Source organism: Stenella coeruleoalba (assembly GCF_951394435.1).
Source record: "Stenella coeruleoalba genome assembly, chromosome: 18".
NCBI classification, from domain to species: Eukaryota; Metazoa; Chordata; class Mammalia; order Artiodactyla; family Delphinidae; genus Stenella; species Stenella coeruleoalba.
Window position 1 is genome coordinate 67,748,204 of NC_137164.1, and position 25,150 is coordinate 67,773,353.

A 25,150-nucleotide genomic window follows, 5' to 3' on the forward strand; every position below is an offset into this window, starting at 1 on the left:
GGAAAAGCAGTCTTTTTATAGTCTACAAAGATTGAAAAACCTAGAAAACTCCCAAATAGAAAGGAGTAAGGTCTTAAAGTCATTAAATGCCCAAATGTGGTCTGCTGGCTATTCCACCATTTTGAGAACAGAGAGCTAAATTGTACCCCTTTTGTTAGACCTTAGTCAGTGGCTTATACTGATTGCTACAGTGGAGGAGGAATCTACCTGTGCTGTGGAAGAAAAGTACAACAGAACTGTTGAAATTCTGCGGAGGCTGCATATCCCCACATCCAACCAGAGCTTCCGTTGGAGAGTTCTGTATCGTATGGAACCTTACATTCCAGGAGGGCTTTAGAAACACTTTTTTAGCATCTTGATTCTTATCCTTTGCTGTTTCTTTTATTAAAAGAATAAAAATTATTGCAACATAAATTCTGATTTCTGAGAATGGACTGTAACTGAACAAATATCATATTCTAATTTCAGAGCAGTTTTAAATTTAAAAACTACTAAAAGAGTTTGGTCTTTTATGAATTGGGCTGTTTGACTGAAAGAATAATTGGTGGAAATAAGAGAAATTATAGGGAAATGGATTTGTAATTAATTTGTAAAATTCCATTCTTGCCAGAAGTGATATTTTAGATCTGGACAGAAGTTGACATTTTTTTTTTTTTTTTTTTTGCGGTACGTGGGCCTCTCACTGTTGTGGCCTCTCCAGTTGTGGAGCCTCCGGACGTGCCGGCTCAGCAGCCATGGCTCACGGGCCTAGCCGCTCCACGGCATGTGGGATCTTCCTGGACCGGGGCACGAACCCGTGTCCCCTGCATCGGCAGGCGTACTCTTAACCACTGCGCCACCAGGGAAGCCCAGAAGTTGACATTTTGATTATATTTAAGGTCATAGAGGCCAGGATTATCAGACTGGCTAGAGTTAGCCAGAACTGGGATGTTCTGGGATACTTGAAGTTACTCTCCTAGGAAACTGAGAATATAACGAAGGGCATGTTATACTTTCACTTAATGTTTATTGAGTCTTTTTAGAAAGTTGAAGGAAAGACGTTTTTGTTATATGGATATGAATAGTTAAACTTGTCAGGCATTTTTCAGTAGTTTTTTGTTTTAAAGCATTTTATAAACTATTTTGGTGTCTTTGAGTTCTGGATTCTTACCTAGATTTTAACTTTTCAAATTTGTTCCTGTATTAGTTTTCTAGGGCTATCATGACAAGTTACCACAGAGTGGATGGCTTAAGCAACATTTATTTTCTTACACTTCTGGAGGCAGAAGTCTAAAATCGAGGTGTTGGCAGGATGAGTTTCTTCTGGAGGCCTTTCTCTTTGGCCTGCAGATGGACGTCGTCTTCTTGTGTCTTCACATGGTCTTTTTTTCTGTGCTGTGTGTTGTCTGTGTCCTAATCTCTTCTTATAAGGGCATCAGTCATGTTGGGTTAGGGCCCACCCTCATGACCTTATTTTAACTTAATTGCCTCTTTAAAGACCGTATCTCCAAACACAGTCATATTCTGAGGTACTAAGGGTTAGGACTTAAAGATGTGAATTGGGCAGAGGAGATGCAGTTCAGCGCCTAAACAGTTCTCTTATCCTTTCTTCATCTGACTATTTGTGTTGGGGTCAACAGGAAAGCTCTGTAATAGAAACTGTTCAGTTTTCACTGCCACCCTTGAATATAGGCATTATTTTCAAGGTGAGTTTACAGGGATGGTGTGTTGGGGCCTATTTCCCAACATGCTTTTTATCTTTAAGCCCTGTGGATCAAAATCTAATAACTTTAGATCTTTATTTTGAAACCCTGTATTCTCAGGAGGTAGAGTTTCAGAATTTTAATAGGTATATGTTAGATTCTGTTCTGGACAAAGACTCTCTCTGAACTGAAAGAGCAAAACCAAAAATAATGACATCAGTTGTCCTTTCAGGCCAGAATAACAACAAACGAAAAAGACCTATTATGCCAAATACCATTATGAAGCCCGATTTTATATAACAGGACAGTTTCCTCACATTTCAACAGGTAATCATACCTGTACTGCTTTGCTGAGTTGAATTTAAAAAGTTCTGCTTACAAAAAATGGCTTTCACAAACTAAGTCTTTGTAATATCTTGTTTAGACATATTTAATAAAGAAGTTACTTTAAATTATGTTAATTTAAAATAACATTATTTGAATATTAGAAAATTCTTAATATTTACTTACCTTATACCCCTTGTGAGTATCTCTTGTACCTTGTCCGTAAAATGACAGTGGAATAGGGAACAAGTTTGTGCATTTGGAGGGATTTGGTAAATTTCAGTGCCACAGAGATGTTAGTTATGGTATGTACATGGGTCTTCTGCTTTTAGGGACAGCTTCTGCTTTGACTAAGCATTTGGGCCTCCACGTACCACCTGAAAAACAATTACCCTCCATTCAAGGAACTTTGAATACTTTTTATCACCCTCCTTCTCTGTAGTGGCCAAGGTAACACATAATTTCATTGATCTGACTTCTCTCCACACTTTTTGGAACTTTCTCCTCTTTTAAACTTGCCTCATTGTTAATTTTCGTTTGAAGTTAACTTTAGTGTGTAATTAAAATTTGCCTGAATCATCTTCTCCTCGAGGAATACTTGCCTGTTATCTAGTTACCCATTCTTAAAATCTTTAGAATTATTAGGTCATCAACACAATAAAGTATTTAGAAGTTTAAGTTAGAGAAAACATTATTGAACAAATTATCTGTTGTTGATTATTTTTATTTAGCACAATGAGAGGGTTCTGATTGAAGAGAAAATAATGTTGATCAAGTCAGATATCTTTATTTTAATAATGTTTTGTAATATAAAAACAAAAATTCTAGTGACATTGCTTTAATTTTTATTAATTTTTATTTTAGAGTTATTTCAGATGTCCAGAAAAACTGCAAAACATTACAAAGAATTTCTGAACACCCTTTACTAACATTTACATTTGCTTTATCCTTGTATCTATATCTGCATCTTTGTTTCTCTGTATCTATCTTCTTTACCTGAAACATTTCAGAGTAAATTGCAGGCCTGGTGCCTCTTTACCCCTAAATATGTATTTCCTAAAAACAAGAAAATTCTTTTATATTACCACAGTACCATTATCAACATCAGAATATTAACATTGACATATTACTATCATCCAGTCTACAGATCATATTTACATTTCACCACTTGTTCACTATTGTCTTTTATAGTAAAATACAGCATTTTTCTGGTTCAGGATCCTATGTTACATTTACTTGCCATGCCTCTTTAGTCTCTCTCCATCTGGAACAGTTCCTTAGTCTTTCTTTTGTTTTTTTGGTCAAGTATGGTCTTTACATTTTTTTATGAGCACAGGCCATTTATTTTCTAGAGTGTCCTGCATTTTGCATGTCTTTTTTCTCTTGATTATATTCAGGCTTTGCATTTTTGGCAAGAATACTACAGAAATGCTGTTGTTCTTTCCCGAGCACCATATAGGAGGCATGCGATGTCTGTTTATCCCATTACTGGTAATGTTGGCTTCGTTAACGTGGCATCTCTTACGAACTTACGGTTACCAAGCGGGGAAGGGGTGGGTGGGATGAATTGGGAGACTGAGATTGACATGTATACACTATTATGTGTAAAATAGATAACTAATGAGAACCTACTGTGTAGCACAGTGAACTCTACTCAGTGCTCTGTGGTGACCTAAATGGGAAGGAAATCTGAAAAAGAGTAGATAATATGTATACGTATAACTGATTCACTTTCCTGCACAGCAGAAAAAATAACCCAACATTGTAAGGCAACTAAACTCCAATTAAAAAAAAAAAGGTGGCATCTCTTGCATTTCCTCACCGTAGTGTTAGTGTTTCTCCCCTTGTCATTAATGAAGGTGTCTTATAGGGAGATACTTTGAGACTCTGGACATATCTCATTCTCTCCTTCATTAGTTTTAGATACTTCCTAGTTTGTATTTAAGGAGGAATAAGGCTAAAGACTACAGTGGCAGTGGCAGGATTTACGATTATAACTTTTAGAATCAGAAGGTAGATAATGACAACACAATGCCAGAAAGATTTAGCTTTTCTAAATTTATAACTATTGAAATTTGATACGTCAAGAACTCAGGTGAAGCAACACCTAGTTTACCTCACCATTGCATTTGATAAGCTCAGTTATTTATTTTTTTGAGAAATACATTTGAAGCAACAAATTAGTAAGAGTGGCAAGAGGTCTACATAAACACTGACAATAGTGGCAGTTTGATGGTGACTAAGAAGACTAAATTAAAATAGCAAATAGATCTATAAAAAGCTGGCTGACTGTGACCATCTAATGTAGGTGGGTGTATAGAACTATACATACTCATTCTAGATCTTGAGTGTGATTATGTATCATAATAAGGCATTTGATGATTGTAGTTGTTCGTATCTGTTTGAACAAAAGGTTCATGGCGAGATAGGGGCATTGCCAGTACAAACTGATTTATAAGTTACTAATAGAACCTGCAGAATAGCACTGACTTGATGAATATATCCCATTCAATAATTTGCCTTTGAGGATTCAGAAATTCTAACTTGGATGGGCTTACTCTTTTTTGGGCTTGTATGTGTATGTATTTTCTCTCTCTCTCTCTCTCTCTATGGCTAGGTATTACTTTTGCTGACTAAATCACAAGATTTATATACTAGAATGTCAGTATATTCATCTCTAATGCACAATCATACTATCTGGTTCCCTCATTCATATGTTTCTTGGAACTAGCACACATTTCTGTTGAATAGGGAAATCATGTATGAAGACCAAAAATTGGTTTGGTGAGCACAGAGTCACATAAGGGAATTGAGTTTTGTATTTTGAATGTTTGTGTTTTGAACCTTTAGAAAAGGCATTGTTTCTAAGCGTGTGTTCTATGGACGTCTCAGTCCATAAAGATAGTCTGCAAAAGAAGGTGTGTGGTGACATAAGTGCTGTACAGTCTCCTCCTAGAGTCCTGAGGCATATTCACAGATTAGTGGGTCTGAGGAGTCTTTTCTTAAATAAGCCTGTTTAACTTCAGGTAACTCAGTGTTTCCCAGAGAGAAGTCACTCAGAAACCTTGTCCCCCACCCCTCCCCCCACATACTAGCCCTCAGAATAGATGTTTATTAGCATCATACTTTCAGAGGTCGTTTTTTCTTCTAGGTTCGACAAGGTAAACTTGTTGGCTTACCAGAGGCCAATCTTTTTTTTCTTTTTATAACCTTTTGTTCCAGTTATCCACCTTTACTTTCCATTGATCTTACCTCCCTCCCTTCCTTTCTCCTTTCCTTTTCTTTCTTTCTTTTTTTCATAGTTCACTAGTTTTATTTTCTGTGGATAAACAAGGGAAACATTTGGAATATCTGAGGATAAATAAGGGACAACAGGCTGTGTGCTCAGAGAGTTCATAGTCATTTTTTTATATCTCTGCATTTCAGAAACTTTCAGGCCTTTCATTCTTCTTCCTGGGTTGACTTTTGGGCCTCAAAGTCCTGCAGGGGTAGGTTCTCCAGGCAAGAACAGGGTATCCCTGGCCTTTTGTCTTTAAACACTAGATTTTTATTCAAGGGCTAGAGGATAGTATTTTAATGATATTTAAAAATCATTCATTGATTTATATTTTGGCCTGTGAGCCATTTTGTCTCTTTGTAACCTCTGCTCTTATCTCTTAAGTGTTGAGTTTAACTTGCACAGGGAAATTATGCCTAAATTCTCAGGGATGGGGGATAGACACGGTTATTTAGTCAGTGTTACATTTACAAGATTCCTGATGATAATAATAATACAGGGTCTAAAGGAAATGTTTCACACATCCTGTTAAATAACTTCAGAGTTCTATTAAAATGTATTTAGAAAGATTTCTTTCAAAAATGTTTAAAATTGTTTTACTTTAAAAAGACATATTACTGTTACCTGAAAAATTCAGGTACGTCAGACTATTTTGTATACTTTAACAATACTTGAACCTAAGTGGATATTTTTTTAAAAATTCTTTAATGATTTTGCCTTTAGCAGCTAGTTATTATTTTAGTTATCTACTTACTTTATTTTGAAATACTTGAAGCTCACTAATTAAGACTGTAAAATGTTGTTACTTTTATGTAACTCTAAGTTGGATTAAAGTGAGTCCATTTTTAGATTCTATTCAATACAGGTCTAATAAACTTTTCTTTCCTACATATTATAGGGAGGTCTTCTAGGGTGAAACAGAGCCTTACAATGAATTTTTGACTGACCAAATCTTTAGACTTTGTAATAATGTATTTTGTAAAAGACAGCAGCTCATAATTATATAGCTGTTTATGTTAACTACGTTCTTTCATATACATTTTTCCACGAGGAAGAACAGGAAGGTCATATCACCTCTGGAGTGACATAAATTCCAACCCTGCCTCTACCACTTACTATAGGTGTGACTCTGGATTTGCTGCTCCTTCATTCAATGTATATTTATCTGTCTACTATATAGTGTGTACTTTTCTGGGCACTAGATGCAGAAGAATGAAACTAAATCATTCTCTGAGCTTTTAAAAATGTTTTCTCACTTAACAAAGATATGTGGATAGTACTGATATAGAGCCCTTGGGCACATAGTAGGTTCAGCTCTTGAATAGTTATGGTGGTAAGATGCTTTCTTACATGAAATTTGTTTCTAGCACTAATAGAGGGGCTTTACAATCGTTCCTTTCTTATTATATTTATCGTATAGAATCTTGTTTCTTGGGACTTCCCTGGTGGCGCAGTGGTTAAGAATCTGCCTGCCAATGCAGGGAACACGGGTTCGAGCCCTGGTCTGGGAAGATCCCACGTGCCGCTGAGCAGCTAAGCCCGTGCACCACAGCTACGGAGCCTGTGCTCTGGAGCCTGCGAGCCACAACTACTGAGCCCGCGTGCCACAACTACTGTAGCCTGTGCACCTAGAGCCCGTGCTCCACAACAAGAGAAGCCACTGCGATGAGAAGCCCGCACACCGCAACGAAGAGTAGCCCCTGCTCGCTGCAATGCAGCGAAAAAATAAATTAAATAAATAAATTAAAAAATCTTGTTTCTCTCAAAATCATAGTTTGCTTCCAAAAATATATTGATATATTCTCAACTATCTAATAAGATCTTTACTTAGTGTCACATTTATTTTACAAAGGGTCGATGCTTATTTTAGTGATGATTTGTCATTAAAATTATGTCAAAATGTCTTAAAATGTTGAAACTGTAAACAAACTCATAACACACACAGAGCTAATTATGGATCCCATCTGTTTATTTTTACAAAGCTTTTTTTTTTTAAAGACCATGGCATTGTCTGCTTATGATAAGCTTCAAGATTATTATAATGACTAAGTCCTGTCCTTCAATTAGTGTAGTTGAAGATGGGAAGACAGTTCGTTTGTTCATTGACCTTTTCCCGTGTCAGAGTGTATGAAATATGACATGTCATGATAAAGACACTATTGTGAAGTGCATTTAGAACATGCGTAATTTTTATGAGAAAAGAAATTGGTATCAAAGCAGCAAATGTGGCCAAAGTTTAATATAAATTTTCAAAACATATTCAAGGTTTTACATGACAGACAGATTATCTACTCTTTACCAGTGCCAAAGTGGCTTTATTTTAGCTCAGTTAAGTTTAGGATCTTGTAAGCAGTCGATCAGATTTATAAGGATGTGTATGTCTGTTAGTATTCCTGTATGTCTCTGCATGTTTTTGTATATGTGTATCCCGTGTGGTAGTGTGGAAGGCCAGGGATCTCCATGACAGCATCATCCAAAGTAGTTATCAGCAGTTTGCTGAGAGAGCAGTGATTTCACTGGCTCAGTTTTGTTACTGTGCATGCTAAGCACTCCCCACATAGGTCTAGAGGGAAAACAACCTGCAGGACCCATCTGCTCGTTTCTGCTATGCTGCCTTGATGTAAGAGTACACTAGTCTGGTTGCTTGTCAGGACAGGTTAGTGAAAGCATGCAAGTGGGTGAAACTCAGAAGAGATTAGTGCTTTGGAAAATCATAAGCTGCCTCTATAGATGCCATGCTAAGTGTAGCAGAATAGGTTGATTATCAGCCACATTGAGGATTGTATCTAAATATGTAATTTTCAGGTAAGAATTAGTTTCAAAATTAAAAGTGTTAAACATTGTTGGACCACATCTAAATAAAAACTGGGAAAAGTAGTACAGATAGTTTACAAATAATTTTGGGGTGTCATTTTTCTTACCCAGCTTTGTACTATATGGTGTTGATTCTTTAATTTTATTCTCTTAGATCGTTTTAAAGTCAAATATGGGGACTTCCTTGGTGGTCCAGTGGATAAGACCACCAATCCAGTGCGTTCCCAGTGCACGGGGCCCGGATTTGATCCCTGGTCTGGGAACTAGATCCTGCATGTGTGCCACAACTAAGAAGTATGCGTGCCCCAACTGAAGGTCCCGCGTGCCACAACTAAGACCCAGTGCAGCCGAAAAATAAAATAAAATAAAATTTTTTTAAATAATCAAATATGATTGACTATTAAATATAATTAACCTCATTTTACCCAGAAATTATTGATATTGTTCTTGCTTATTTCTGTTTATTTACCTTTTCCTACAACTGTTGACTGGCACATCTTGGCCTTGCAGGTTGAGCATCCTGTCACAGAATGCATTACTGGCCTGGACCTAGTCCAAGAAATGATCCGTGTTGCCAAGGGTTACCCTCTCAGGCACAAACAAGCTGATATTCCCATCAACGGCTGGGCAGTTGAATGTCGGGTTTATGCCGAGGTAAAATGAATGATGTTGGGAGGAAGGATGGTGGTTGTGTCCTGAGTTATGGGACCACATATAGCTAAACAACAAGGTAAACTTAGGATTTTATACCTTGTGTCAAGGATTTGATTATGTAATCCAGAAATGAACCAGAAAAACAGGTTAGATCATTTTAATGTAACTCAAAATAGTTTTAAAGGATTGCATTTAATTAATTTTCATGTGTTTTTTTCTGGTTGGAGGAATAGCTACTAATCAGTTTAAGGAGAAAGAAAGCATTAGTTAAATATTGTGCTTGAATGGACCATGGTTTTTGTTTTTGCTTATTTTCAAACCACATTCGAAATGAAAAGGGGCATTTGTTTCTGTGTGTGTTTGTGTGTGTGTGTTTGTGTTTTAAAGAGCTACCTTAGTTACACATCAGTTGTTAATTCAGTGTTTAAATTTTTTCCAACAGTTTTTTCCCTAATAATTTTATCTCTTATGATTATGTAAAAATAACAACTAAAATTTAAATTGCAAAGCTTCAATTCATAGTTTTAATTATGGATTTAACTCAAAAACTCTCAGTTTAATACTTTAATATTATAATTAATCAGATAAAGCAGTCAGCATCTGAAAATGCTTTTTTTCAAATGGTTAAAACAAAAATGCAAGGAAACATTTATACCATCTTTTACTTTTAGACATCGAAGCCTATCTGTAAAATAAAAAACAAATTAGTAGTATCTGTGTTTAAAAATTCTGGAATTTTTTTTGAAATTTTTTTAAGGATCTTGAGAAATATCTATGGCTTGGTTATATTATATTTTAAGTGGTATTCTTTTCTTTCCTATTGTTATAACACTGAACTTACTATTTATTCTGATCTAAGATATTTACAAATGGAGCATATATCTAGTCGCACATGCAAAGTTACTTTTCAGGTCTTTGTTTGAAGAACTAAAATGCTCAAATTTTACCATATGTGAGCTGTTTTGAGAGTAAGAAAAACAAATATCTTTAGTGCACTACATTTGTTGTTCTGAACTTGAGTATGTTTTGATGTAGCTCCTAGGTTATTTTATTTTTGCCCAAGGCATTCTAAGAAGATTTATAGAAAGCTGGAATTTTACCAATTTCAATAAAGTATGATCAAGGTCAGGCTAAATTCTGGTTACAGTTCTGTTTGATTTTTAAATACATTTCTAAGTTGTCTAACGTGAGGATAAGACAGTAATATTCTGAAATCTGTGATTTGGTAAATAGGCCTATAAATGCTTCTTCATTGTATAAATATTTAACCTTACTTGTGCTGATTTATATTTCAAAGACTGTGCTTCCTGTCCTTTGAACTTTCAGGACCCCTACAAGTCTTTTGGTTTACCGTCTATTGGGAGATTGTCTCAGTACCAAGAACCACTGCATCTACCTGGTGTAAGTCATTAAGCTGTAATATCAAGTGAGGGGTTAAAAATCTTGATTTATGTCACACTTTTATGTTAAAGCATGTCAACACCAAAGGGTGTAAATTGGATGACAAGTGAAATTCATGGGGAATCACAGTTTTTTGTTTTTTCATATTTTGTACTGTATGATGTTCAGGAAAGTCAGAATTCACCTAACAGGGGAAGTCTGGAGACATCTGACTTCTAAATAAATGATAGTTTACAGTGTTCCCAATTCTTCTGAAAATCGTAATGAAGAAGATTCATAGAATCCTAAGAATGGGAAATGACATTTCTGTGTTACAATTTAATCTTTTCAGTAAATCTAATCCTGCTTCCCTGTATAGTCAGATGTCAAGAAATCAAGCACAAAATCAGCTCGTTAATCTAAATAGATTAAGGAAAACAAAATGTACCTGTTTCTATTAAGTGTCAAAGACTTTAAGAAGTGCGTATTATGTACACCAGTTAAAGAAAAGTGAGCACTGTCCACTGTATTTGTACTTCTTCTGTGTTTAATAGCTGTTCTTTAAATAGTTCGTGTTGCATAAAAAGAACAAGGACATACCCTTCATCTTAATCAAGGTAATAAGTGCATATATATATGACATTATGTTAGCTAGTGGATGACAAGGCTGTACCATCTGTGAATATGATCATTCAGTTTGATTACTGGCATGAAGATGGTGAAAGATTACAGGAAGAATTCTAAATTTGAAGATGTTATTGGATATATGATTTATTTCACTTTTTAAATTGTTTTTGCCCATGTGCTTTCTAAAGGGACTTGACCCTTTCTAAGCTCAGAGACTCCATGCTGTGTTCAAAGCCTGAAGGCAGAAGAAAAATTGTAAAGATTTAACAGGCATTATGTGACGTTAAATAGCAGATGAGAAAACAAGTATCATAGGGACATATCTAAACATTTTTTTAATCAAACAAAAAAGTATTAAATAAGAATTCATAGTGATTACTCTAGTTGTTAGAAGTTTTCACCATGTTGTAATAGCTAACAGGATGTCAAACATTTTGCCCTCGCAAGTTTTTGCAATTTGCAATTTTCAAACGTGAGACCTGTTGAAAGTACAAGTGATAATGGACAAACTGTACCCCCTACAGTCTTTGTCCCACCAAATCTTTCTTCAATTAATGCTGCAGCAGGAGCTTTATGTAATAACATTTGCAGTTGTGAGCCATCCATAGAAAGAAAAAACAATTAAAATGCCTTAAATGTTCTGCTTACTGCTGTTATTTGCTTGTGTGAATGTTGCATGTCAGCTAAATGGACCAAGGAATAGATAAAGTGATTGGGTGCGGGAGAGTGCACACTAAGCTTTGTCTATCATTATTGCTGGGAGCAATCAAATTGATGTCAGCAGGACAGTAGATGCGCTGACAGCTGTAATTATGTATCTCCATGGTGATCACTTTTGGCCTGTCATGGAGGCCCATGAGTCCCCTCCCTTGGAAGCATTTAATCAGATTGGGCTGTCACTTGTCAGGTAGACATGGCGGGCTGGGAGTTGTGCTGAGGGGGAGAGGTGAATCAAGAATGAAGGGTGGGAGCTGGCTGATAGTTTCACAGGGTCCACTGTGTGAAGAAAGACATTTAAATTATGCCCGAGGTTTCCGAGCAGTGGTTTGAGACTCATACACAGGTGCTTGGGTGGTGGTGGTGGTAGTTTCTCTTCCTTGCCTTCTTAAACAAGATTAGTTTTAACTCAGGAGATCCTTTGCAGCTCTTAACCGTTTTTGATCACAGGAATACATACTTCAGAGTTAACTTCTGGTTTGTGTTTTTCACATTCTTCTCTAAGCCTCCTATTAGCTTATGTGGCAAAGATGAAGATTTTCTTATCTTTGATCACTGTATTTTGTAAATTTGTTATTTTCAGACTGCAATTTTTTTTCTGCTTAGAAATTTGGTTACAATTCCACTTGACTTTATTCTTAAAGCTTTTAGTGCAAAAGCTAAAATATATTTTTTGGTATAGGCTTTGTTTCAGTGGAGGAATGGAGACTTAATTTTAATTCATTTGTTAGACATTTTTTTGAATTCTGATTATCATTTGGAAAACTGCATAGACAGTAAATTGTAAGTCAGTTTTTCATGCTTTGTTAGTTTTAAATTGGAAATGTTGATTTGCTTATACAAAGATATGTGTTGATTATATTTAATACATCTTTATTTTACCGTATATATTTTTAAATTAAAATGACATACCTTCTGTGATGATAATTTTATTAAATAACAAAGACATAGTTATATCTAAGAGCCCTTAACTTTTAGGGTGGTGTTATTCAAGGTAACTAAAGTTTTAAGTTACTATAGGAGAATGTAAAAAAATATTCTTTATTGTCTGTTATTTTACTAGTGGGTTGAACATCAAAGTTCCACACTAGCTTTGTAGCAGTTTATGTAGCAAATAGTAGCATATGTTTTAAGTCAGAAGTTTTAGAACTTGTACCAATCTCAGTTTTAAACACAGCTTTAGCAAGCATGCTATGGTTTTAAATAATACATGGTGGTAAAATTAGCTCTTTAACTTTTTGCTACTACAATTAAAAAAATGCAAGTTCAGAGATGTCTTTTCTGTTATGTAACTTGATCACCAGTTGTCATTTTGGGGCAATTTAAATGTATCTAGGAGGTAGATTATGATATTGCTTTCACAGCTGCCCCATTAATTCTTTTCTAGATTTTATAAACACTGTGAATTTCATAGAACTTCAGTTGATGTCCTGAAGTGTGTTTTCAGAAAATAGAAAGCCAAATATGTGTTTTAAGTACACCGAATGATTTTCATTTAGAATGATTTTCATATATGAATATGAATGCAAATATAAATATCCATATTTTTTCATGAGTTATTTGCAAATACAGAAATAAAAGCATTCTGGGTATGTGACAATGTTATCTTCTAAAACCTTACGAAGAGAATAACAGTAGTATGATTTTTTTTTTAAGAGAAACTGTGGCTAATCTTTTGATGTCATCGTATAATAAAGCCATCATCGAACCCTCATGTGGATATCCTAGACAAGAGGTTCTACATGTGGTCCCTTGATAATTGCCTAAATTAAAATATTAAAGGCCTAACAGCCGCTGTGTTGACCTTTTTCTGCCTTGCTGCAGACAGATGAGCTGCTGTTTATTAGGAAGGCTTCTTCCCACAGGTGAAGAGCTATGTGAGCTTTGCTCTTCTCTTCCCACCCCTTTACCATGTTGGGCATCAAAGTCCTGCTGTTCTAGCAGCTTCCATTAAATTCTTCTATCCTCAAACCCCCTAGGACATGCTGGACTATCTTAACTATTTTGATTAGCTTTTAAATACTTTAGATTCCAAAACTTAAGCACAATAATTTAACAAATATTTCATCCTCAGCAACTGCTCATTTTAAAGTTTTACATGGCTAACCTCTGTGCCTTACTGCTGGTATCAAACAGGGAGATGAAAACAAGAATCAGTGATGTACTAACTAACTTGTTGGCTGGTTAACAGCAATCAGTTTCTTCAAAAGAATATTTTGAACTTGTGCTATTTTTTTTTCCCCCGTGAAAATCACAAAATCAGAACTCTAATTGGGGCTGTGTCCTTACAAAGGAAAGCCATGAGAAAAGCTGTATAAACATTAAAGTCTCGGGGGACTAACAGTAACAGAAAAAAACCCACATTTTACAGTTGAGAGGGTGAGGCAAAAAAGGAAAGTGTTACAGACATGAAAGCCACAGGACCAGTGTTCCTATGGAGCTGATGAGCAGAGCTCCCGAGTCCTGCTGCATGGCTTGACTGGGGTCCGCACTGGAACTCTCGGAAGAGTAGAGTGGGGAGTGTGATTAGAAGGGGCATCGTTCATGCTCTCCTTCAGTTGGAAGGCACCATCAAATAGCTACAAACACATCCCACGAAAGTGATGTATAAAGTTTTGTTTGTTTGTTTGTTTGGGGTTTTTTTTGCTCTTTCTTAGTTCCTTTGTTTAGTGGGAGAACAAAAAAATATGTGTTGTACTGTATAATAATAGATCAAGATAGTTTGGTCTCTCTATATTTTTAGATTGTTATTCTACTTACTGGGAGCTGAAATGTTATTTGAGATTGAAATTATCCATCTGCTTCATGGAAATTAAATTTGTTGTTAGAAAGATAGCTTCACAATATGAACTTTCTTTTCTTTTCTTTCTTCCTCCCAGGTCCGGGTTGATAGTGGCATCCAACCAGGAAGTGATATTAGCATTTATTATGATCCAATGATTTCAAAAGTTAGTTCGACTTCTTAATGATTTCTTTCAGTTTTCTTCTGAAGAGACAATGGACATATATAATTTAAAAGTCTGGGAAAAGAAAAAGTCTGGAATGGGTACTTTATCTGAATCATGTGCTATAATTAAACAAATAATGATGGCCACTGATGGAAAAGTGAAAACTGAGCAGCTTTTCTTTCTCTTAAGAGAAATTTCGACATTATGTTAGTTGGCAACACTCCCTCCTCCCCAGTGAAATCACCCCATCACCCCATCACCCCAGTCGCCACAGTAACAAGCTTAGCTAACCAGTGGCACCAACCCAGTCCACTGCAGGGAGGAGTTACGTTGCTTTCTGGCCAGTGAACATTGTCCAAGATGAAAGTATGAATGCAGGTGATGTCAAGGAGTTGAGGTGATAGGCTGTGTTTGTTAAAGGACTTTTCACCTTTTCTCTTCAGTTTTTATGAATTACTAATTACTTATGTAGATTTAAGATAATTAAATTTTGTGTAAGACTATAAGATGTCTTTTTGCTCCCTTTTTGAAATTTGACTTTCCAGAATATATTAACCAGTTCTACTTAAAATTTTAGATCTTTTGACATTTTCAAATCTTATGATCTTATAAAGTGTAAAATTCTTACTATAGTGGTTGAAACTGGATTTTATTTAGAATATCCTATTTTTTCTAAAGTGATAGACCTGTATTGAAGGATGACTTCTTTACTAAAACCCCTATTTCTTTTTCCTTTTCTTTCTTTCTTTTTTTTTTTTTGACCATGACGAGTGGCTTGCGGGATCTTAGGTTTCCTGACTAGGGACTGAACCCGGGCCCCAGCAGTGAAAGCTCGGAGTCCTAACCACTGGACCACCAGGGAATTCCCAACTCCTATGTCTTAAGATTTTTCTTTCATCCAAGTGTACTTTTTTATGTAGTTGTAGTAAACAACCCACTTCTTCATTTTTCTTTTTTCACTTAAGTTTTTATACTAATATTGTTAAAGTGAACTTTAGGTATTTTGTTTGTTAGAGAAATACTATTTAATTAAAAAATAAAAAATACAATAAAATATTATAGATATAGGGTTCCATTTTTAGATGAATACATTTCTGTTCAGAAAAATGGTCTGCAAATTAATTTTCAACCTGGCTTGTTATTGAACAGCTAATTAAATGTACCAAAAAATTGGAAACTATAGATTGACTAACATAGTAACCAGAAAAATATTTTATGAATAGTTCTTATTGCTAATTTATAAAAGGTCTAACACGTATAAATAGGCACAAAATCATATAGAACAGTAAGATCTTTCTGTTTTTCCAATATAAGAACCCTTTGCTTCTGGGCTATATTATGTGTAAAATTAGCTATTCAGGGCGTCATACTTGAAGGGAGAGAAAAAACAAATCTTGCCTAATCCTCCACTATCCCAGATGTTTATATCCCATCCTAAATGTTCACAATTTTGATATCTTTCGTCTTAAATTTTTATATGCTTGTTTTTGTTACATTTTGGTTTACCTCAAATAGCTCTTTTCTGTGATAGTGAAATCTTGGAGAAAAGTCTGAAATAGCTTGATTCTAATATTTGTTTACTTAAAAAATCTTAATTGACGTAGTTTGTACTAAAAACTGAACCACTGTGAAATTTCAAAATATTTTCTGGAAATCTGTTATGAAATATTTTAATTTTTACTAGGATGAAATGTTTGACTTACAGATAGATAGATCTATATCTATATAAACTGCTTTGTTTGTTTGCTTGCTTTTAGTTAATCACATATGGTTCTGATAGAAGGGAAGCACTGAAAAGAATGGAAGATGCACTGGATAATTATGTTATTCGAGGTAAAAACAAACATTTGAGGTTATGTTATTATACCTTGAGTCCAGGTCTAGAAAACAGCTTGAAGATTTATTTATTAGAGAATTTATTTAGAGAATTTATTTATTAGAGAGTTCGATAGAACATTTGCTTACTATGCGTTTAAATAGAAATAAAAGCTTGAATTAAACTGACATACTAATTAAGAATAGGTATTTAATTTTCTGTAGCAATCATATACTTTCCATATACATCTGAAATTAAGTTATTTAATTAAACTTATGATTGATGACTTTTCCTGGATGTGCATTTAGTATTTTATAGACTCTTCATTCTGGAGTCTTTTATTGTCTAGTGCAGCTTGACAGCCAATTTGCTATATTATTGTCTTTGTGTTTTTGTATAGTTTTGAGGTTTGAAACTTAAAAATGTATGGAGATTTAAACCATAGTGACCCACATTTGACTACTTTGAGAGTAGAGGGAATGGTTCTTTGCTTCTTTGAATTAGAGCAAACTATAAAATATTTTCTAGCAAATGCAATTCTCTTACCTCACGTACATACAGGATAATTCTAATGTGTAACAAAGTGTGATCCTACAAGCCTTTAGGGTGTGTAGTGATATTGGTATTAGGAGGAGCCATTAAATTTAAATAATTAAAGTTATACTTATTTCCCTTAAGGAGTGAATTACAGTATAAATTTTATTAGCAACTTTCATTAGTAATGAAAAGATCATTTTACTTTAGCCCAACATAAATTAACATCAGCTTCAGAATAATGGAGTTTAATATCAAATTTAAAGTGTGAAATATAAGTTCACTTTGAATTGTGAATGAATACTGTGGGTCTAAGAACATCCGTAAGAAAGACTGGCTGTATAGTTTGGCTCTTTTCTGGCTCACTAAATATAGCAGTGAGGCTGAGAGGCTATATTTTGGAGGCTGAAAGGTGGGACGGTGGTGGGGTATGACTACCCAGCCTGTTTCAAGCCCACGTGGAGCTATTCTGCAATTTCAAAAAGCCTCCTTTTGAGTGGATACAGCCCATAGGTTGAAAGTCTTGACAAGTGACTGCAACTTCGTGTGAATTAGAAAAAGTGCTCTGTTCTCTGGATGTCTCCAGCCCTGAGACAGGGAGCCCAGCTTAGCAATGGAGCATGTCAAACCCTTACTTTGCCCCTTTGACCAACTTCCTTTGTGCAGTGAACAGTTTGGGCAATAGCGGCCCAGGACAATTTAGTGACTCTATTTTTACACATCTACCTTGCCCTGCTAATTTTCATCTGTTGGTAGATAAGTCATGCAATCCTCACTTGTCATCATGTTTTCTCTTCCAGCTTTTCTTTTGTTAGGTCAGGAGAACTTTCTTCCCTCCCTTCCCTTTTACTGTCACCCTCTTTTCTTCCCATCTGTTAATTAGTGATGGTGATTGTATCTAATCTCATGTGCTAGTGATTCACCTCCATCCACGAAAGGAAAGCTTTCAAGTGAACCTAGGTGTAATTTTAAGAAGTACCATTAACATCCAGAGCCTCTTAGAATTTGAAAATTTCCCTTCACATTCTTTCTGGCTATTTCTCTAGCTCCTTTTTAGCCTTAACGGTAGAGTATTTTCTGGTTTTATAACTCTGCTGTGTTCTACCGTAAGCAGCAGATGCATATTTTAGCTGTACATTGGTTAAGTAGGCCTTGAGAGGTTTATTGCCCTACGGAAATAATATTGCCACAAAATTATTCTTGTGCATGTTTGGAACACACATTTAATTCGGGTGTGTGTGTGTGTGTGTGTGTGTGTGTGTGCGCGCGCGCGTGCGTGCTTAACTATACATAGTACATAGACATAAACAAGGCACTTGGCAAGATTATTCCCAGAGGCTTTTAAAGTATTTGTAAGAGTTTTCTATATGTTCCCCCTGCTGCCCCCACCCTATCATTGAATTTTTTATTGTGGTTGTTGAATTATTAGTTGGTGGTTAATTTAGGTTTCATTCTAATGAGCTTGAGTGGTAAATTCATGAATCTGAGATAGTCAATCTGAGTAAGAATATTTTGTCGTGTCGTATCTCTATTAAACTTTGATTTGGTATAACATAGTGGCATGGCATATGGGCAGTTTGTCAAAATATTAAATTAGCATTGGTCCCACCTAAAAGTTTTTCTTCTACTGTGTCTGGCTTCTGAAAGGAATATTCCTTTATATTTACAGAATACACCTTCTTTTTTTTTTTTTTTTTTTTTTGGCAATACGCGGGCCTCTCACTGTTGTGGCCTCTCCCGTTGCAGAGCACAGGCTCCAGATGTCCAGGCTCAGTGGCCATGGCTCACGGGCCTAGCCGCTCCACAGCATGTGGGATCTTCCCGGACTGGGGCACGAACCCATGTCCCCTGCATCGGCAGGCAGACTCTCAACCACTGTGCCACCAGGGAAGCCCCATATATATATATTTTTAAATGAACATGTTTTCCACTAATTTACTTATTATACTTTATGTATAAGTACACAAGTTACTATATTTTTTAATTCAGTGACTTAAATACAAAGTAGGCTTGCTATTATTCTCCTAACTTTAAATATATCACGTGTAAAGCAAGATATATTTTACTGTGCAGATAGATTTTTCCAGGCTTGGTCTGAAATTTCTACCTTTGATTTACTGTGATAGAATAGAAAGAAATCAGACAGGCCTGGATTCATATCCTGTCCTGGATGCCATTTAGTAACTATGTGTCTCTGAATCTCACACTCCACATTGAAGAGATAGAGTGCGAGTCTCTGCCTTATAAATTAGTGGTGAGGATTAAATGAGGTTCGGTATGTAGAAGGGCTTGGCAACAGTACTGCCTTGTAGAGTTCAGTAACCTTAGTTCCCATCTTCTTTTCTCCCTCTCTCATTACAGTTGCAAAACCACAGGTTTAAAAACTGTATGTCATAAATCATTATCAGTCAGTTGGTGTTATGTGAAATTTATTAAACCGTGGATAATAAGCCATATTGAAAGCCCATTTTAGGCCATTCCCAGTACTGTGTGCTGAGTTATATGCTTTCATTGCCCCCCGTTCTACTGCCTTATTCAAAGCATTTACCATAACTGTAATTAAAGCATTAGTTGTTTAATTAATTGCTAAATGTTGGATTATCCCATAAGAGTATTAGGTACATGAGGGCAGTGATGGTGTTTATCTTGTTTATTTGTGTATTACTGGTGCTTAGCAGTTCCTGATACATGGTAGGTGATTAATATTTGTTGAATGAGTGAATGAATAAGTGAGAGATACTATCTTTATTTCAAAGAGTTTCTAGTATACTTGGTATGGAAAATACATAAGATAAGTGTAATATAAATTCATAGGTGCCATAATAGTGGAGTGAAAAAGTAGAGTGGGAATTCAGAGGTGGAGAGGGTATCTTTCTTTTCACACCTCTCCCTTTTTGTCCTTTGAAAGTAATGTGAGTACTGCTTTAGGACTCATAGGTGACTCTTTTGAGAATATTTTACTTGTGCTTCCTTAAAACGACTCCTCAGAGGAGCAGTATTTTTAAAAAGACTGGTAACTTACCATGTTGGTGAAGTAAAGGTGATGGGCACACTCAGGCATCTCTGAAGTATGACCTACTGGTGTCTTCTGGGAAAATAAACTGGCACTAAGTGTTAAAAGTACATGTCCTTTCACCTAGCTGTTCAGTTTTTGGGAATCTACCCTATAGTGTTAAAAGACTGAATTGTGAGATGCTGTTTACAAGGACATTTACCGCAGCCTTGTTTGTAGTAGCCAAAATTCTGACCAGCCGCAGTGTCCACCAAATGGACATATCTTCATTATAAAATACTGTGCAGCTGTGACTTGAAGTCACGTCTGTATGTATCATTAAAGTAGAAAAGCAGTTTGGAGAGTAATGCAAGCTTTTAGTTAAAACCTTCTTGTCCTAAAATATTTTTAGTTATGTTTGGATGAGCACAGAGAAAGACGTGGATATATACACATTATATTGAAATATATATGATTTTTTTTAGCTCAAAAGAGGGAGGTGGTTCTTGATACATAGCCCCCAGACTTTTAAATTTTAGGCATTTTCAAACCTAGAGAAAAGATGAATGGATAGTACTTTGCACATTGGTACACGCTTCATCTAGATGAATTGTTAAACTTTTCTACATTTGCTTTTTTACTCCATCTCTTCCTTTCTTTGTCTTCTCCCTCCCCTTCACCCTTCTCTCCTGTTTTTTCCCCTGAACTATTTGACAGAAAGTTTCAGACGTTATGACATATCACTCCTAAATACTTCAGAATGCATCTTAAGGGTAAGATTATGTTCCTCCAAAACCACAATACCATTATCTCACCAAAGGAAATTAGCAGCAATCTCATCTAATGTACTGTCCATATTGGAATTTCCTCAATTGTTCCCCACAGTGTGTTTTTTACCTGCTTTTTAGCCCCAGCATGGTCCAATCAAAGTTTATATTGGTTATGTCTCTTTATTTTCTTGCCTGCTTTGTATGTCTTAACATTAACTCTTCAGAAGAGTCAGGGGCAGTTGACATGTAGAATGTCTTACATTCTAGATTGGAAGTTTCAGTATTGGCCCAGAGAAGGCACTTGGGAAATAAGCTGGAAAGATGGGGATTGCCGTTGGAAAGTGATGTATTTTGAATTGGTGATTTTGAAAGTAGTGCAGTTACTGAACACTAGGTGATTTCAGGGTGTGATTATGGGACCAGGTGGCTAAAGTGGAAGAACAGATTATTTGACATGAGATCCTAAGAACAGAGCCGAGATAATGTCGTGTGGATCATCCACATAGGTGGTATGAGTTAGGAGCAGAGGGAAGGTCATGAGTTGGGTAACATAAATTCTTTAGAGAGTATTGCACTGTGGCAAGGATGTTGATAGATGACAGAGAATTGGAGAAGGTTTTCCTGACCAGAGAAAATAAACCTCAAGGAAACGGAAGTTTTTCCAAGGATTAGAAGAGGTAATGTTTTGTAAGTGGCAGTGAGGGTTGCTGGAGAAGTGAGGTCCTTGAGGACGTTGAGTATTTCAGTTGAGGGAAGAAGGTGACTGGAATGTCCCATGAAGATGCCGGCTCTGTGGTAGACCCAACTGATCATGGAGCGCGCTCTCAGAAGGTATTGTGGAAAGGCCTGGAAAAGAGGGAGCAGGTGTTTGGGGAGGGAGGAGGTAGTTGAGTTATCTGAGGTTCCGAGGATGGGCAGGGAAGCTTGTACTTCCTGTAATGGATGCAGAGTCCCTGAAGTAACAGCAGTGAGCACTTGGGCTCAGAAAATGGTCTCAAAGGCATTCTGAGGGGGCTGGGTCTGTACACTTCATCTAGTTAACTTTTGAGTCTGTTTATTTTCCTCTGGCCCTGTAGTCCCAAGCCAACACTATCTATATCATGGATGAGTGCAGTAGCTTCCTGATTGGGTTCTCTACAAGTACTCTTTACCACATCAATCCATTCTTCAGTATGCACAGAATAATCTTTCTAAAGTACAAAGCCAGTGATCACTTCCCTGCTTTAGTGTCCTCCCATTGCCTCTGCATGGACTCTGCAGTCTGATTTATACCACTTTCTCTCAGGCCCCCTTTTTTCCTGCTTGACTGTTGTCTTCATTTACTGGTATGCACTGTCTTCTTTCCACCTGAAGACCTTTCATGGTTAAGCTAGTCTAAGCAGTTGTGACGGTGAGAATCAAAAATACAGTGACCTAAGAAAGACACAGTTTAATTTCTCTTCGATGTAACAGTTGAGAAAGGGGTTGTCAACGGCCAGTAGGGTGACTCACAAATTCACAGCAGATGGTTTTCATTTTGGGGCCCAAAGTGGCTGCTTTCATGCCCATCATCCAGCCTCAGCAGGAAGAGAGCAGGGACAGGGGAGTTCACGTTCACTGTTTTTCAGGGCATAACCTAGAAACCACCCTTTATTTCTGCTCTTGTCCTATTGGTAGTTAGTCTAGGTGGTCATACCTAGATGCTCGGAAAATGGGAGATGTAGTTGATACAAGGTGGCCATATCCTCAGGTAGAGTGTAGCATTTCTCTTATTAAAGGAAGGAAAGGAAAATAGATATTGGCAGACAACTAGGAGAAATAAGAATATATACATGTATCTGCTCAGTTTTGGAAGCACACACATGTACACAAGACCAGAACTAATAAGGTGACATACCTGTAGGAGGTGGAGGGACGATCTGGTGGAAGTGATTGGGGGATGGGAAGCAGTACATGGGCTGAAAGGGAAAGACTTCTTTGATTATACATTTTTGTATATTTCTGACTTTTAGATCCATTTTAATATTTTAAAATAAATAAAATCATTAATGTTCTGGTGGAAAAAACTCAAAATGGAATACAAACAGATGGACGGGACTGTATGAATAATACAATCATGCTGAAGGAGGGGGACAAAAAAAGCTAATCTAAATAACTTTTAATAGTATTTTTACTGGATACCCTCAAGGCAGAGATAAAATATGTATAAACAAATATTAAACTCTAGTTAGTAGGTTTGTTTTTCCTAGGTCATCAGTTAGCAGTTCTGAAACCAGTTTAGGTATATTCTGGGACTGAGGAAATAAACACATGTATGGTGGATAAGAAGAGCCAAGTTTCTCACTGTCAGAGAAAGGAGTTACAGGTATGGGAATGGAAAAGTATGGAATGAACCCCATGGTGTTGAATTGGAAGTTCAGTGTGAATTCATACTTCTTAACCTAGATTGAAAGATAAATATATAACCATATGTTACCGCATTTGTAATTTTGTGTGTGTACATACATACACATGCCCTCTAGCTGAGGATTTCTCAGCTGCAGCACCACTGATGTCTGGGGTAGACACACGTTTGCTGCAGGGAGCGCTGTCCTGTCCTGTACATTGTAGGGTGTTTAGCAATACCCTTGGCCTCTACCCAGTAAATGACAGCAGCATCGCCTCAGTTGTGACAACCACATACTTCCAGACATTGCCGTATGTCCCCTGAGGGGACAGTCATGCCAAATGATTGAGAACTGCTGTCCTGCTGCGTGTCATAGCAGCACTGACACCCAGAGCAAGGAGCACACCAAGCACCCAGGTCTTGTTTTCTGAATACCATCCCCCCATAAATGGAACCTGCACTCCTTGACAAAATGGCTCCTTTCAGGAAGAGTATAAGATGAGCCTGAAAGATATTATATAAGGATGTAATCAAGTGTTCAAAAAATGGTGATGTGTCAAAAAGACACAGGAACCAGCTTTCAGGGGCTTCTGCTGGCCAATCTGGGAAAGACCTCAGCAACAAAATGAATAATGCTAGCAATAGATTAAAAGCCAGGAAATAAAATATAAGTCCATGAGTTTATACTGATACAGATAGGTAAGAAAGATAGATGAGGGTGGAGCTCACAGCTCTTCCTTACAGTAGATTTTAAACTAACAAGTGTAGAAAAATCAGTACTTGGCAAACACCAAATTGTTTGGGTAAGAATCATCAATGATTGATGCTAAAATTAGTGGATGAAAGTATGATGAGAGACAGGTATTTGCTTAGTTTCATAATATCACCTCAGGTGATAACTAATTACAATGGGACAAATAGTACCTTTAAAAGGGAGAAACCTAGCAACCTACCCAAATGATTAAAATTAATGTCACTGGTAATGGGACAAATCAATATCATGCACCTCTTGATATGATGCACTGAAAAGTACACATTCTTTCTGTGATACTCTTGCCAAAAAATATGTAACATGGATATAATCACGAGGAAACAGACAAACCAAACTGAAAAAAAGTGTACAATATAAATGGGTTGTACTCTTGAAAAGGTCAAAAAACAAAAAAAAGGATCAATTTATCTACATCAAAGGAAACTAAGGACACATGACAACTAAATGCAACGTGTGATCCTGGATTAGTTCCTGGACCAGAAAAAAAGTTTTCCTTTTGTAGTAAAGGTCATAAATAGGACAACTGGTGAAATTTGAATAAGGTCTGTAGACTAGATAATGATACTACTATCAGTGTTAATTTTTTGATCTGGTCATTGTACTGTGATTACAGAAGAGACTCTACTTAGTTTTAGGATATGTACACTGAAGTATTTAGAGGTAAAGTACATCTTACCTGCAATTTACCTTCAAATGTTTAAGAAAAAAATTGTGTGTGTGTATACATAAAAAGAGAGAGAAAGAGACAATGAATGACAAAGCAAGTAAATGTGGTCAGATAATAACATTTGGAGAATCTGGGTAAAGGACATACAGCAACTCTTTGTACTATTTTTGTGAATTTTCTATAATTCTGAAAATACTCCAAAATGAAAAGTTTTAAAAAAATAAGTGAAGAGGAGCGCGTGCTCCCCTCCTCCCAAAGCTAACATTCAAGGAATAAAAACAGGGAAGCATTTGTGATTTGTAGTTAAATATCATTCATCTGACTAATTCTAAAGGATAGAGGGGTTAAAAAATAGTTTTATGAAGAACAGAAAGTGGACAGTTTACTGTTTAGTTTGATAACTGTTTAGTTGTTCAAATGATTTTTTCTTTTTTCCCGAGCTGATGGTGAGCTTTTGTTAAGATAAAGATTCTTTAGAGCAAAAATGTAATTTGGTTAAAGTTAATTTCTGAGTCCCCATGAAATACGCAGTGGCTTTTGGCCTCTGTTTGATCCTGGCAGTGTGTGCAGCTAATGTCTGGCCAGTGTTTTGGAACCAGCAGGCAGTCAGGAGAAAGCTGCTCCTAGGGGTCCTCTCTTCTGTGGCCTGGTCGTGATTTCCCATACAGATGGGACCTCATGAACTTTGGCAGAGGTCATCCTCAATTCCCAGTCCAAATCTCAGAGTCATAATTTTTATGAGTATGTGATTAATAATATCGTAAAAGTTATAAACTAAGCCTGAGAGTACCTCTACTATCTGCTTATTGTT

The 25,150-nt window shown here is 36.3% G+C and overlaps 1 protein-coding gene across 9 annotated transcripts in view; it reads left to right on the forward strand.

Moving 5' to 3' along the window:
- The window catches only part of PCCA (propionyl-CoA carboxylase subunit alpha), a 389,313-nt gene that overhangs the window by 203,258 nt on the left and 160,905 nt on the right, over positions 1–25,150 (forward strand). For all 9 annotated transcript variants that reach the window (XR_013824953.1, XM_079903492.1, XM_079903491.1 and 6 more), the window contains 4 exons: positions 8,608–8,751; positions 10,078–10,152; positions 14,355–14,423; positions 16,181–16,256. Coding sequence is in view for 8 of the 9 variants with exons in the window: in XM_079903492.1 (XP_079759618.1) it covers positions 8,608–8,751; positions 10,078–10,152; positions 14,355–14,423; positions 16,181–16,256 (364 nt within the window). In the remaining variant the exon portion in view is untranslated. The remainder of the gene's footprint in view (positions 1–8,607; positions 8,752–10,077; positions 10,153–14,354; positions 14,424–16,180; positions 16,257–25,150) is intronic.